The 14,601-nt window shown below is 44.3% G+C and overlaps 1 protein-coding gene and 1 pseudogene across 13 annotated transcripts in view; one reads left to right on the forward strand and one right to left on the reverse strand.

Annotated features, from left to right (window-relative positions):
- The window catches only part of ZNF592 (zinc finger protein 592), a 54,896-nt gene that overhangs the window by 8,131 nt on the left and 32,164 nt on the right, over positions 1-14,601 (reverse strand). For 12 of the 13 annotated variants that reach the window (XM_065548353.2, XM_065548352.2, XM_065548346.2 and 9 more), the window contains 2 exons: positions 12,229-14,467; positions 6,207-6,385 (listed from right to left, as the gene is read on the reverse strand). In XM_065548353.2, the coding sequence (XP_065404425.1) occupies positions 6,207-6,385; positions 12,229-14,448 (2,399 nt within the window). In that variant the 5' untranslated portion in view covers positions 14,449-14,467. Of the gene's footprint in view, positions 1-6,206; positions 6,386-12,042; positions 14,468-14,601 lie in introns of all 13 variants that reach the window. The other variant, XR_012415301.1, reaches the window with a different exon arrangement.
- On the forward strand, positions 510-5,319 carry LOC123574387 (centrosomal protein of 70 kDa-like; annotated as a pseudogene).

Raw genomic sequence — 14,601 nt, forward strand, 5'->3', positions numbered from 1 at the left:
GTGAGAACACATGCAAAGTACCCTCAATGAAGGACTGAATCCAACGGGGTTTACAAGTTGATGAGAAAGTGTGCAGAAAAGAGTGCCAACCATATGACACTGCACTTGACCACAGCTTAAGAGAAAATAGGCAATTATAGAATCATATGTTATGAAATATGTAGTTTTAGAAAAGATAAACAACATAAAGTATTTAACTTTGTTAATAATCACAAATAAGAAAATAACATTAAAACAGTCTAAACTTGCTTCCTTATGACATCATTAGCCACTCTCCAAATTATTAACAAAGAACAGAACAATTTATAAAATTCTGAAATATGTGTATGCATATTTTACATAAAATACATATAAATTATATATATATATTTATATTATATAAATAACCATATATAGAGACTTTTTACATTATCAAGTAAAAGCAAAAATAATACAAAACATAAAATAATATTGTAAAACTCTGTAGTAGATTTCAATAAAATGGAACATAGGTATCTTGAGAATGTACTGGCTGGTGGGAGGTGGCGACTGAGGAAGATGAAGATCCAGTTTCAGACATGAGACTTGTTGGGTGATCATTTCATTGAGATCAACCTGAATGACCAGGTGTAAAGTGCAAGAGTAGTATGCTATGACTGAGGCAACTCAAATTTTTTAATTGCCAATGTCTGTTTCTTTTGATTCTACAAAAGAAACTATGTTTCTGGTAGCCCTTAAACCTCAGGATTCCAATCAACCGTTAGATAGACTCATGACTGAAAAACAGCAGGAAGAAGCAGAATGGGAAAGCATAAATGTGCTATTGATGATGCATGGCTTAAAACCTTTGTCTCTAGTCAAAAGAATAGATCTCAAAGATCTCATCATTTTTGACAAACAGTCATCACAAAGGATGAGACAGAATTTGAAATTGTTGGTGGAAGAAACCTCACGTCAACAGAACATGATACAGGAGCTTATAGAAACTAATCAGCAGCTTAGAAATGAACTTCAGCTAGAGCACAGCCGAGCAACCAATCAAGAACAACGAGCTAATGACTTGGAATAAATTATGGAGAGTGTGAAATCCAAAATTGGTGAATTGGAGGATGAATCACTAAATAGGGCTTGCCAGCAACAGAATAAAATAAAAGATCTTCAACAGGAGCAGAAAACTTTATAGGTGAAGTGCCAGCATTATAAGAAAAAAACGAACTGAGCAACAAGAAACTATTGCTTCTTTGCAAATGGAAGTCTGTAGATTAAGAAAGGAGGAAGAAGATCGCATTGTCACTCAAAACAGAGTGTTTGCCTATCTGTGCAAAAGAGTTCCTCATACCGTCTTGGATAGACGGTATGTAATTTTGCTACATAAATTGATATGTAGCTAGATTCATGGTTTTGTTTGTTTGACCTGATTTTATCTTGGGAGTGGTTATAACTCTTATAAACTAGAAAAGCCTCTCTCTCCTCCTCTTCTGCATTGTTTTTCCGTGCTCATCCTGTTTTTGTTTGTTTGTTTGTTTGTTTGTTTGTTCTAGAGGTCCTTTGGGGAATGGAATTGAACATTTACTAAAAATAACACTAAACTTTTAAATAAATTCATAATTAATCAGACATTTCTCAAAATAACTGATCCTTTTAGTGAAGAATAATATTTAGAGATCACTGTATGGGTTTTGGGGTTGCTTAGTTTTATTATGTTATTGATTTTAGGAGTTTTTAGTGGAAAGAACCAGGGACTATATATTTTGGAGGGGACTATATATATTTAACCCAGCTGAAGTTAAGACAGTATTTTTATTTAAATTCTGATTTTACATTTGTAACTGTTGTCTTTTCTACTGAAAATCATTCTTAAGAACAATATTATAATTATTTGCTATATCTGATAATACATAAAAATAGTTTCAAAATATTAAAACTAGAATTACTAACAATAAGCCTACTGAATGAAATTTAAATTTCTGGCATTAGGAGATATACCTCATGTAAATGATGAGTTAATGGGTGCAGCACACCAACATGGCACACGTATACATATGTAACAAACCGGCACGTTGTGCACATGTACTCTAGAACTTAAAGTAAAATAATAAAAAAAATTTCTGGGCAAAAAAAAAAAAAAGAGAATGTACTAAAAAAATTAACATACACAGAATGGGAGAAAATATAAGCAAATCTGACAAGGAACTTGTATTCAGAAGATATAAAAAACTCTTACAACTCAATTATAAGATGTCAAATAACCCAATTCAGAAGTGGGCAAATGATCTGAATAGACATTTCTCCAAAGAAGATGGAGTCCAGGCCAGGCACAGTGGCTCACGCCTGTAATCCCAGCACTTTGGGAGGCCAAGGTCGGGGGATCACCTGAGGTCAGGAGTTCAAGACCAGTCTGGCCAAAATGGTGAAACCCCGTCTCTGCTAAAAATACAAAAATTAGCCGGGCATGGTGGTGGGCACCTGTAATCCCAGCTACTCAGGAGGCTGAGGCAGGAGAAGTGCTTGAACCCAGGGAGGGGCGGAGGTTGCAGTGAGCCAAGATAGTGCCATTGTACTCCAGCCTGGTCAACAGAGTGAGACTCTGTCTCAAAAAAAAAAAAAAAAAAAAAAGATGGAGTCCAATAAGCACATGATCAACACTGTTAGTTAACCATCAGGGAAACAAGATACCATTTCACACCCATAAGGATGGTTACAAATCAAGAAGACAATAACAAGTGTTGACAAGGGTGTATAGAAATCAAAACCTTCATACACTGCTGGTGGGGATGTAAAAATGGTGCAGTCACTTTGGAAAATAGTCTGACAGTTTCTCAAAAAGTTAAACAGGGTTACTATTTTTTTCCTTTTTTAAAATTATATTTTAAGTTCTGGGATACATGTGCAGAATGTGCAGGTTTGTTACATAGGTATACAAGAGCCATGGTGGTTTGCTGCACCCATCAACCCATCACCTACATTAGGTATTTCTCCTAATGCCATCCCTCCCCAATCCCCCACCCCTTGACAGGCCCCGGTGTGTGATGTTCCCCTCCCTATAGAGTTACTATCTGACCCAGGTATTCTACTCCTAGGTATCCAAAGCAACTGAAAACATGTCCACATGATAACTTGTACATGAATGTTCTTCAGCAGCATTATACACATTATTCATTATTCATGAAGCCAAAAGGTAGAACCAACCCAAAGGTCCATCAGCTGACAAATGGATAAACAAAACATGGTATATCCCCACAATGGAATCTCATTCAGCCATAATAAGGAATGAAATACTGATATATGCTACAACATGGATGAACCTTGCAAATATTATGCTAATATTATATAATTCCACTTATATGACATGTCCAGAAGAGCTATGAGACAGAAAGTAAATTAGTGATTGCCTAGGGTTACAGGGATGAAAGAAGTGGTGGAGTGGTGGATATTAAGTTTCTTCTTGGATAGTAAAAATGCTCTAAAACTGTTTGTAGTGATTGCACAACTCTGTTATGAACACTGTAGTGTTGTGTGTGTCTTCTGACTTCAACTGCAGATCACTGAAAATTTTAATATCACTATCTTCAGTAATCCCTTTAGCTGAATCACAACACATTTGGTCTGGCATTCCTTACAAAAAGGTTTGATAAACTGAATTGCTTTTGAGATATTTCTTTTTACTTGTACATAAGAAAATATGTAATTAAAAATGAAAAGTATTAACCCATCCATACAACTAAAAATTTCTTGGGCCAGGTGCAGTGGCTCATGCCTGTAGTCCCAGCACTTTGGGAGGCCAAGCCAGGTGGATCACCTGAGGTCAGGAGTTTGAGACCAGCCTGGCCATCATGGTGAAATCCCAGCTCTACTAAAAATACAAAAATTAGCCAAGCATGGTGGCACATGCTTATAATCCCAGCTACTCAGGTGACTGAGGCAGGAGAATCGCTTGAACCTGAGAGGTGGAGATTGCAGTGAGCCAAGATGCTGCCACTGCACTCCAGCCTGGGTGACAGAGCGAGACTCCATCTAAAAAAAGAAAAAGAAAAAAAAAAAATTCTTGGGTTCAAGATTCAAAGATAAATATTTAAGTGTTGATTGTATTACTATTTGATCTCAGAACAAGCAGCATACACTTAAATCAAGGCTAGAAAGGTATTTTTAAGTGTTACAGGATACTGTAAAAACATATTCAGATGTTTGGTTTAAAATGTAGCCTGGGATGTTGCCAAGCAATGCTCTTCAGCAACTTGGTGGTAAGTGCTTTGTATAATCCTGTCTTAGGTTTGTCTTGTTTTTAATGTACTTTAGATACTCCATCCTCCATAAGATGAAAAAGAAATCAGTCTACATTTTTAAATGTTTATACCAGCCAGGTGCAGTGGCTCACGCCTGTAATCCCAACACTTTGGGGAGTTGAGGTGGGAGGATCGCTTGAGCCCAGGAGTTTTGCAACCAGCCTGGGCAACGTGGTGAAATCTTGTCTCTATAAAAAGCACAAAAAGTTAGCCAGGCATGGTGGTGCGTGCCTGTAGTCCCAGCTACCTGGGAGGCCGAGATGGGAGGATCACCTGAGCTCGGGAGGTCAAGGCTGCAGTGAGCCATGATCACACCACTGCCCTTCAGCCTGGGTGACAGTGAGAGCCTGTCTCAAAAAAATGTAAAAATAAAATGTTTACCCCAAGTCAGAAATGTGGGAGTCACTGAAAAACTTTAATATATGTGTTAGCTTCCCAGAATGATCTTTCTAAAACATACTAGCCAGATTACTACCCTGCTGCAAATCTTTCTGTAGCTCCTCAATGTCCATTGGAAAATGCCCAAATGCCTGCCAAGAAATATAAGGTCTTGCATAGCCTGGGCTTGCCTCTGCCAAACTCCTCATCCCTCATTTCATATAAAAGCTATTATCAAATCTTGATGCTTCTTCCTAAACCCCTCTCAAATCTACCTTCTCTCCATTCCCACGATCATGGCTTCAGTGAAGCCCTCAGCGTCTCATCTGGATCATCACACTTGCCTTTCAAGAAGTCTTCAGTCTCTCCCCTCACTAATATATGTATTTGCTTCCCAGAATGATCTTTCTAAAATACACTAGCCAAATCACTCCCCTGCTGCAAATTTTTCTGTAGCTCCTCACTGTCCATTGGATAAAGTCCAAATGTCTGCCAAGAAATACAAGGTCTTGCATGGCCTGGCCTCTGCCAACTCCCTAGTCTCATTTCTCCCCACTCCCACAATTCATCCTGACATTCCTCTATACAACCATACTCATCATTCCTGACACCCCTTTTGTGTATGCTGGTATTCCTGCTCAGGCCCTTGCCAGATATGGTTTCCCCTTCTTCTGCCTGAAAATCTCCTAATATCTCCTTTAGGAAGCCTTCCTGACCATTTCTCTATTGTGGGACTTAGCACTCTGAGTTATAATTACTTATGTTCTTATGTTTGTAACCTACCAGGGCAAGCGCTGTTTCTTAATCATTTTTGTATCCTGAGTGTCTAACACAATGCTAAAGACAATAATAAGTACACACAAAAAAGTCAAATGAACTTAAAACCAAAAAAAATTTAATGTCAAATAGCAGAAAACAAATTACAGATCAATGAACTCTAGAGGGAAGCTTTTTCCCTCACTTTAATCTTTTTCCTGAAAATGACTTCTTGCTTATGTTTGACACAAAGGAGGAGATTCCATTTAAAATAAGAGTTTTCTTGATTTTACCAAGAGGCTGATCCTTTCTTCCAGTCTCAGGTTTTGCCTATTTTGCCACAAACTGACAAAAATTAACAAAAAGAAAGATACTAAAGCCCTTTGAGTTTGGCATCTTGCAGCCCCATTTGTTAAAACCTGCAAACATTTCCAAGTACTGTAATTAGTACATTCATTAATGAAACAGTACTTTACATTTAATGTGCTGAATGTGATAACTTTGTGAGCAAATTAAACTTAGATACTTTTAAAAACCAAATAGACAAAGTATTATATGTATTCTAATCTCCCCAAAACTTCAAAGCTAATTTTTTAATATTTAAGTTTTTTAAACTCCTTATTCTTCTCTCTCTTGCTCTTCCTGTCTGCTACCAAATAAAAAATGTCTGTCCACATACCATACAATGCTCTTGTCCTGTTAGACTGAAACTCAAGCCTCTTAAGACCAAAACTATCTGAAATAAGTTCTGGTTTAGGAAAAGGACCAGCCATTGGGCAATACCAGGACAGCAAGCCAGGTAGCACCCACCTGTAGCCCACCTTGCGGGCATAGTGCAGGCAATTCTCCTTTACATGGGTCTGGAAGTAGGCAGAGCGGCAGAGGACCCCACACTCCGGGCAGCAGTAGGGGGACTTGTGTGCGTGAATCCGCTGGTGGGCACAGAAACTGCACTGGTTGGGCAGCAGCATCTGGCATACCTGGCAGGTCTAGGAAAGAACACCAAGAAAGCAGATCATGCAGGAGCCATAGGCCTGTGGCTCTCCAACAGGGGCTGTCTGGCTTTCTAGCACACAGGTCAGAATAACCCCTTCCCCCAACCACTCTCTCTTCCAACTCTCCCGGACACTTCTGACACTCCTAGACCTCATTTCGAATGCTGATATTGATACCCAAGAAAGCTTTGTCTGATACCCTATTAATTGGAGACAGACCTGACTCTATTCTCTCAAAGACCAGTTCTGCCCCTAGGACTGTGTTTCTTTCCTGTGGCTTAGCAGAGGACCAGCTTTTCCTGTGCAGAGGCCGAAAGCACATCTTGAATTCTAAGACCTCACTGCACTGCTAGACCCACCAGGGTCTCTGTCATAGCTCAGTAGAGGCAGTTCTTGCCATCTACCCCCAACATTGGCCTGGTAGAGACCTGCTCAGCACCTCTAGTCAGGTAGTTCAGTGACTTCCAAAGTGGATCTGAGACCACCCTGACTGGTACTCAGAAGGCTCTCAATATAGACTGACTGAATAGTCTTGTCAGTTTCCATTGCTCTAGCCCTGTTTGCCCACTCTGGGGGATAGGAGAGTTGTGGGGGTGGGGGGTGGGGGTGGGATGGGGGGCAGGGGTTCCCTGAGCCACAGCTAAGCAAATATACCCACAGACAAGGTCAGATTAGGTAGCGGCTCCTTTGTTCTCAGCCCCAGGAGAAAACCAGGGGAAGTACAAGTCCTACAACCAGACTCCTTGAGCTCTGATGGGCAGAGCTCTGACAAGCAGCCAGCCCAGAGGGAAAAAGTAAAAGACTTAGCTGGTGCCTGCAGGCTGGAGAGGCCCCTCTTAACTTCTTAGTAAAGGGGACACCTGTCCTACTCACAGAGGGAGACACTGATGTGGGGTCAAAGGAGTTGCCTAAAGGGATATAGAAGCCAGCTCGAAGGGGCTGCCACTGACCAAAGATAGGATAACATGAGCATTAAAAAAATGACTGAATATGTAAATACACTGAATATATAAAAACAATGAGCCACTACAACATAAAACTAATAGAGGACGTCACCTCAAAAATACTAGGATGGCTACTGTTTGAAAGAACACAAAATAAGTGCTGGAGAGGATATGGAGAAACTGGAACACTTGGGCACTGTTGGTGGGAATATAAAATGGTGCATCTACTGTGGAAAATAGTACAGTGGTATCTCAGAAAATTAAACACAGAAGTACCATATGATCCAGCAGTGCCACTTCTGAGTGTATACCCAAAAGACTTAAAAGCAAGGTCTCAAAGATAGATACTTTTATGCTCATGTTCATAGCAACATTGTTCACAATAGCTAAGATGTGGAAATAACTCAAGTATTCATCAATGGATGAAAGGAAAAACAAAATGTGTTATATACACACAATGGAATATTATTCAGCCTTAACACAAGAAGGGAATTTTTTTTTTTTTTTTTGAGACAGGGTCTCTGTCACCCAGACTAAAGCGCAGTGGCACGATCTTGGCTCACCACAGACTCCACCTCCCAGGCTCAAGCAACTCTCCTGCCTCAGCCTCCCGAGTTGCTGGGATTACAGGCATGCACCACTACAGCCTGGCTGATTTTTGTTTTTTAGTTTTCCAGTTTTTTTTTGTTTTTTGTTTTGTATGTTTAATAGAGACAGGGTTTTACCATGTTGGCCAGGCTGATCTTGAACTTCTGACCTCAAATGATCCACCCACCTCATCCACCCAGGAAGTGCTGGGCTTACAGGCATGAGCCACTGCGCCCAGCCAAAAAATAAGGAGATTGTGACATGCTACAACATAGACGAACCTTGAGGACATGCTAAATGGAAAAGCCAGTCACAAAAAGACAAATGCTGTGTGATTCCATTTGTATGAGATCCTAGAATAGTCAAACTCCTAGAGACAGAAAACATAAGGGTGGTTGCCAGGGCTTAGGAGGAGGAAGATAAATGGGGAATTGTTTTTTTGTTTGTTTGTTTCTTTTTTAAAATGAATACAGGGTTTCAGTTTTGCAACATGAAGAGTTCTGGAGACTGGTTTCACAACAATGTGAATATACCTAACATTAACACTACGGAACTGTACACATCAAAATGATTGTGATGGGAAATTTTACGTTACATGTATTTTACCACAATTTTAAAACAATAGAAGAGGGACTCTTAGAACACCAATTGAGATTTTCAGGGTATCAACTCACAACTCTGAGAACTGTTAATTAAAAGAAACAAATTATCCCATTTTCCAACATAAATTATATTTTAGAGTAACCAAAGAGCCCTCATGGAAGCAAAAAAGATACTTTATACAGAACTCTAGCTGATAAATGCGAAAGAAACAAAGAATTAGGAAAATATCCTTTGAAACTCAATAAAATTAGACTCAAACAGTGATTACTGATGGATAATTAGGTAAAAGGTGGGGAGCTTTACATTGAAGGGATCAGAATATTATCACCTAAATTCACTCTCATCAATTCAGCATCATTAAAAGTGAGACAATCAGGCACTTTGTGCCTCCTTAAGTTATGAAACAGGAAGAACACAGCACCCTCCACTCCCACCCTCCATCAAAACTGACCTGAATCTAATCAAGTCTTTACTGCTAACTTCTAGTCTACAGAAAAAAATATGGGACATGGAGGAAAAAATTCCTTGCATGAGGAAGTAATCAGCAAAACTCAAAGTTCTGGAAAACTTAGGAGGCAATCAGTTAAACCCAGAATTGTTCTGGAAAATGCTCAGAACACATGACCCAGTTTCTTCAACAAGTCAATGGCATGAAAAGAGGGTGTCTAATAGGATGGAGTGGGAAGAGGTACTGTTCCAGATTGAGCTATTTATGAAACATAAACAAATGTGATGTGTAGCCCCATGTTCAGATCCTGACTCAAAATAATCCCAACTGTAAAAAGACATTTTTTGACATAACTGGAAAAATCTGAATATGAACATATAGTAGGTAATATTAAGGGATTGTTACTAATTGTGTTGGGTGGAATGACAATATCCATCTGGCTGACATCCTGCCCCACCAACGTAGCTTGGAAAGTAAGAGGAAGGATGAAAGACTCCCTGGGTCACTGCAGAGGGAGGCATGCTCCATTCAAGGGCAGACTCCCAGGAAGAAGATGGAAAGCTCAAACCAATGCTGTTCCCACAGTCCCTGCTGTGGTGTCGAGCGCAACCTATCTGTCCACCCCCTGCCCTGGACACGAGGGCTGAAGCTAGGTACTGTCCTGTGGAAAACTCAAGCCCAGCAGCCATCAAGCCTAGTTTTTAATCCCATAGCTCAGGGTTCACCCTTTCCCTGAGACTCAGAAGCCAGTGGTAAGAGGTCTTGTGAGGGATTTGGAGCTGGCTGAGAGAGGCCTGATAGCCTTCTGTGCACTCCTTCCCTTCCTGTCGGCTGGTGCTCTTCTCCAGCTCCCACTAGGGCAGAATGACACAGAGAGGATGTAAGATGAGAAATGTGCCATGCCAGCCTGGGATCCTACACCCAGACCTCTGCCTCCTCGAATTTTAGAAGATGCACAAGGAGGCCCGGTGTGATGGCTCATGCCTGTAATCCCACCACTTTGGGGAGCCGAGGCAGGTGGATCACTTGAGGTCAGAAGTTCAAGACCAGCCTGGGCAAACATGGCAAAACTCCATCTCTACTAAAAATACAAAAATTAGCCAGGCGTGGTGGCGCACACCTGTAGTCCCAGCTACTCAGGAGGCTGAGGCAGGAGAATCACCTGAACCTAGGAGGCAGAGGTTGCAGTGGGCCAAGATCATACCACTGCACTCCATCCTGGGTGACAAAGCAAGACTCCGTCTCACCCAAAAAAAAAAAAAAAAGAAAGAAGGAAAAAAGAAGATACGTAAGGACCAGTGTGAAAAACTCCCAGGCCCAGGCATCAGATCTCCACTGCCAAGGGCCCTCATGGCCCCTTGACTCAGATAAAATAAACCTGGCCCAACTCAACCATGCTGGGGCAGCAAGAACACTGAAGCCCCAGGGGAATAGACCCAGAGTGACCATACCCCATCTGACGCATCAGAAGAAAAACGCAAACTGAAACAGACCAGGGAAGATGAGAAGCCATAGTGGGATCCTATAGAACCTTCTGGCCCTTTTGGGGGGCTGAGTCCTCCAGAGAAGCCCTACAGGTCCACCAAACTCAACCTCTGACCTCTACTCTAATATTCCCAAGACCAGCCTCATGCATAACAATTTCCTCTTCTTCAAACCCACTCTGCTCTCTCATACTCCTTTGCTCCCTATACTCAGAACACCCTTGCCCCTCCTACACCTCCAAACTCATCCTTGCAAGCCCAACTTAAATGTCACCTCCACACAGCATCTTTCTCATGCATGGAGTCACCATGAATTAGTCCCTCTGAAGCACTCTATGCAATCAGGTTTACAACCTTGGTTTAGCCCCACTCAGTCGGCCACATATTGTAGCTGTTTGGGTGGTGACCACTGCCCTTGCTAGGCCACTGTGAACTCCTAAAGGTGAGACTCCCTTCTGCAGGCATCCCCTGGTTGGCACAGACCCCCAGCCCATGCACAGTGGGCACTCAGAGAACACATGCAAAGCTCATCAGCTACCAACACATGCACAGACCCCTGGCTGAACTGAAGCAAAAAGAGCTGTTTTGCTTTCCTCCCACCAGGCCTCTGGAGCATCAGCTTAGGGAAGCACCATGAGGGGTGGGTTTGGCTGTGTCATGAAGAGAACCACCTTCTGGAGGCCTCCTTCTTCAGGGAAACCACTAACACATAACACAGACACAGAAGGCGCCAAAGGGTATTCTCAGTGCAGAAGGCCTTTTTTTTTTTTTTTTTTTTTTTAAATGAATCTCATCAAGCATAACCAAGAATCAAAACAAGCAGATAAACACAGTTGCTTTCCTGGAGTGGTGAGAATGCAGTTGAAAGAAGGAGGCTCCAAAAACCTCTGCCACAGGCCCCACATGTCTGTCCACTCTCCTTCCTTCTACCCCAGCCTTGCCTTTGGCCCTACTGCAGTTTCCACAAAAGGACTGCAAAAACAGCTATGTCACTGGACTGCAAAAACAGCTGTGTCACTGCAGGTCAGAACAACTTATTAAAGACACAGTTCTTTGGCTGGGCACAGTGGCTCACACCTATAATCCCCGCACTCTGGGAGGCCAAGGTGGGCAGATCACTTGAGGCCAGGAGTTTAAGAACAGCCTAGGCAACATGGTGAAACCCCGTCTCTACCAAAAATATAAACATTAGCTAGGCATGGTGGTGCACGCCTGTAGTCCCAGCTACTTGGGGAGGCTGAGGCACAAGAATCTCTTGAACCCCGGAGACAGAGGCTGCAGTGAGCTGAGATCCCACCAGTGCACTCCAGCCTGGGCGACAGAGCGAGACTCCGTCTCAAGTGAAAAAAAAAAGACAAAGTTCTTAGAACAGACTGAGGTGCAGGGGCGGTGACTCACCTATCTCTGTCCCCAAGTTCCTTGGTCACATGCTAAGACTGTGCTGACACCTGCCAGAGACCAGAGGGAGATCATGCAGTAAAGACCTATCTCTGGCCTGACACTGGGCCTTGACAGACCCTTTGAGGGAAAGCTAAATGGAAATGGGACATGTCCATAAATACACTTGCTAATTTAGGGTCTCACCTCAGTAATGGGCAGGACACCTTTTCCAACAAACACCAAGCACTAAATATTCAGGCAGACGTCCTCTTCTAAGACTCATAAGATTCCATCACTGCCCCCATATCAATGAGCTTTCCTCTCCATGCCCAGTCATGGAACCTGTGTGAGCCAGGGGCCCAATACCCATAACAGTGAGGGTCTGCTTACCAGCCCCTCTGTCTCCTCTGTTGTCCTCTGGAAATGTGCAGCCAGGACCATGTAGTCCCGCATCTGCTTGTGACATTCAAGACACTTGATTGAGTACCGGATGAGCCTCACAGGGTCTGGGTAGAGTGGCAAGGCTGGAGGAGGAGGACTGGCACTGCCCGAAGTGAGGCCATGTTTGGGAGACGATGAAGGGGCTGGGGCTGCTGGTGCCGTGGAGTTCACAGGGGCCGACACGAACATTTGGTCTGCAGAGATGGGCTTCACCAGCAGCTGGGAACACTGCATGACGAGCCCCTTGCTCTTGTGGTCACGGGCATGCCGGAGCAGGCTGCACTTGTTGAAGAAGAGCAGCGTCTTAGAGCACAGTGTGCACAGTACCTCAATGTGGACGCTCCGCCGGCCATAGTGCTGGCTCAGGCTCTTCTCTAAGGCAAATGCGTCTCCACACTCCAGGCAGCAGTACCCACTGGCCGGCACGTGGATCCTGCTGTCCGCAGGCGGGCTGAGATTTGGCGCGTAGACGGGCACGGGGTTGGAGCTATGGAGGACCTTGTTGAAGACCTCTACAATCAGTGGAGCAGCCTTTTTCACCTGGTGGACCAGGGGCACCGACATTTGTGTAAGCTGTGGCTGGCTCCGTCTTTGCACTGAGGACTTGGCTGTCACTGATGCAGCAACACTGTGGGGGACGAGGTTCAGGTTGGCCAAGTGCACGGCTTTGGGTAGGAGGTTGGCAGGGGCCAGGGTGGATGCCTGCAGTGCTGTGCTCTGTTGCTTCTTGCCTGTCTGTGAGCCTGGGGCAGCCCCCTTTGGGACCTGGGGCCCAGAACTGCAGCAGGGAGATGAAGAGTCACTGGCCTTTGTCATGCTCTCGTCCCCTTTCCTGGCCCCCTGGGGGCTCCCTGAATTTGTGCCTGCCTCAGGAAAGTGCTCTTCCACAGGCACCTCATCCCCTGGCACCTCGCTTGGGGCCTCAGCAATGGCACTCCCTAGAGGTGACCCAACAGGGGACTTACTTGGATCATCAGGATCTGGCAGGATCCTTGTGACAGTCCGTTTGATTTCCCCTGATGATGTTTTAATGGTTTTGATTCTCACTTTGGGAATTGCTGGTGGGGAGCTGGCAGCCACAGACGGTGAGCCTTTGCTGCTGCTGTCACTGCAGATGCTACGAGGGCTGTCTGATGGCTTGATACTTTTTCTAGTGGCCTCCAGAGGGCTCCGGGGACTCTTTGGTGACTTGGGCATTTTGGGGCTACCTTTAGAACCCTCTTTAGCGGGCCCTGAGAGATCCTTTGTGTGGCCAGGCTGATCCTCCTTAGTGACACTAGCCACTCTTTTGGCCTGCAAGGCCACCAAGGCTGCCACACAAGAGGACAGCTTGGAATGAGCTGGCTTTAGACGCTGCCTAGGGGGGACTGATGAGCAGGTACCAAGCTCCCGGGCAAGCCCCTTGGACTCTCCGACACTGTTGCTAGGATGGCTGTTGAACTCCAAAGCTTCCCCAAAGAACTGAGTGGCATCCGGATCCTTGTGAGGTTCCACTGCGTTCTGCCCACCTCGCTCGTGTTCCTGCTGGCTCCCCAAGGGCAGGGGTTCTGGCTTGGGTTCTTTCTTACAAAAATGATCAAACATATGCAGCTCTGGAACCGGAAACTTAGCCAGAGCCTCCAGGACTGGGCCCCCCGCAGCTCCGCACCCAAGAGCGGGTGGGAAATAACTGTCAGAGTGTTTGGGCTTTATCCCGAATCCGTTATCTTTGATGGGATCCTCAGGTTCTGGGCTGGAGATTGGACTGAACTGGTTGAAGGTGGGTAATGGCTCTGACTTGGGAGGCTCCAGTTTGCCAGGGAAACTCCTGGCACTGTCTCCATTCATAAAAGTAGAATCAAATTTCCCACAGTTGTGGGGATCTGGAGGCAGATCTGAGCCCCGGAATCCATTGTGTAGGAGACTGGGAGTAATGTGGTCCTTCTCTGCTTCAAACGACTCCTGGCGGCTGGTGTTCTTGACAATGACACTCACGGCCGGCACATCAGGGGCTGATCCTGAGTGAGACAAGGACACACTTTCATCCATACATATGCCTGGAGGTTTGAGGGGACTCTCATTGTCCTCACTGGGTGTCTGGATGGCCTCCTTGGCATCAAGGCTGGTGGGGTCTGGGATGTCAAAGGCAGCCAGAAGGTCATCAAAATCTGGGGTTTTCATATCCCCCATGGCTGGATGCTGGCAAGGGCTATAACAGAAACAGAGAACAGAATCAGTGACCACCAGGGTCCCATTGGACCATCTTCACTACACACCCATCAAACTAATGCACACACAGCCAGGACACCCATGCAAAACCCCACATACTATGACAGGAAGCCA

Source organism: Macaca fascicularis, chromosome 7 (assembly GCF_037993035.2).
Source record: "Macaca fascicularis isolate 582-1 chromosome 7, T2T-MFA8v1.1".
In the NCBI taxonomy this organism is placed as follows: Eukaryota; Metazoa; Chordata; class Mammalia; order Primates; family Cercopithecidae; genus Macaca; species Macaca fascicularis.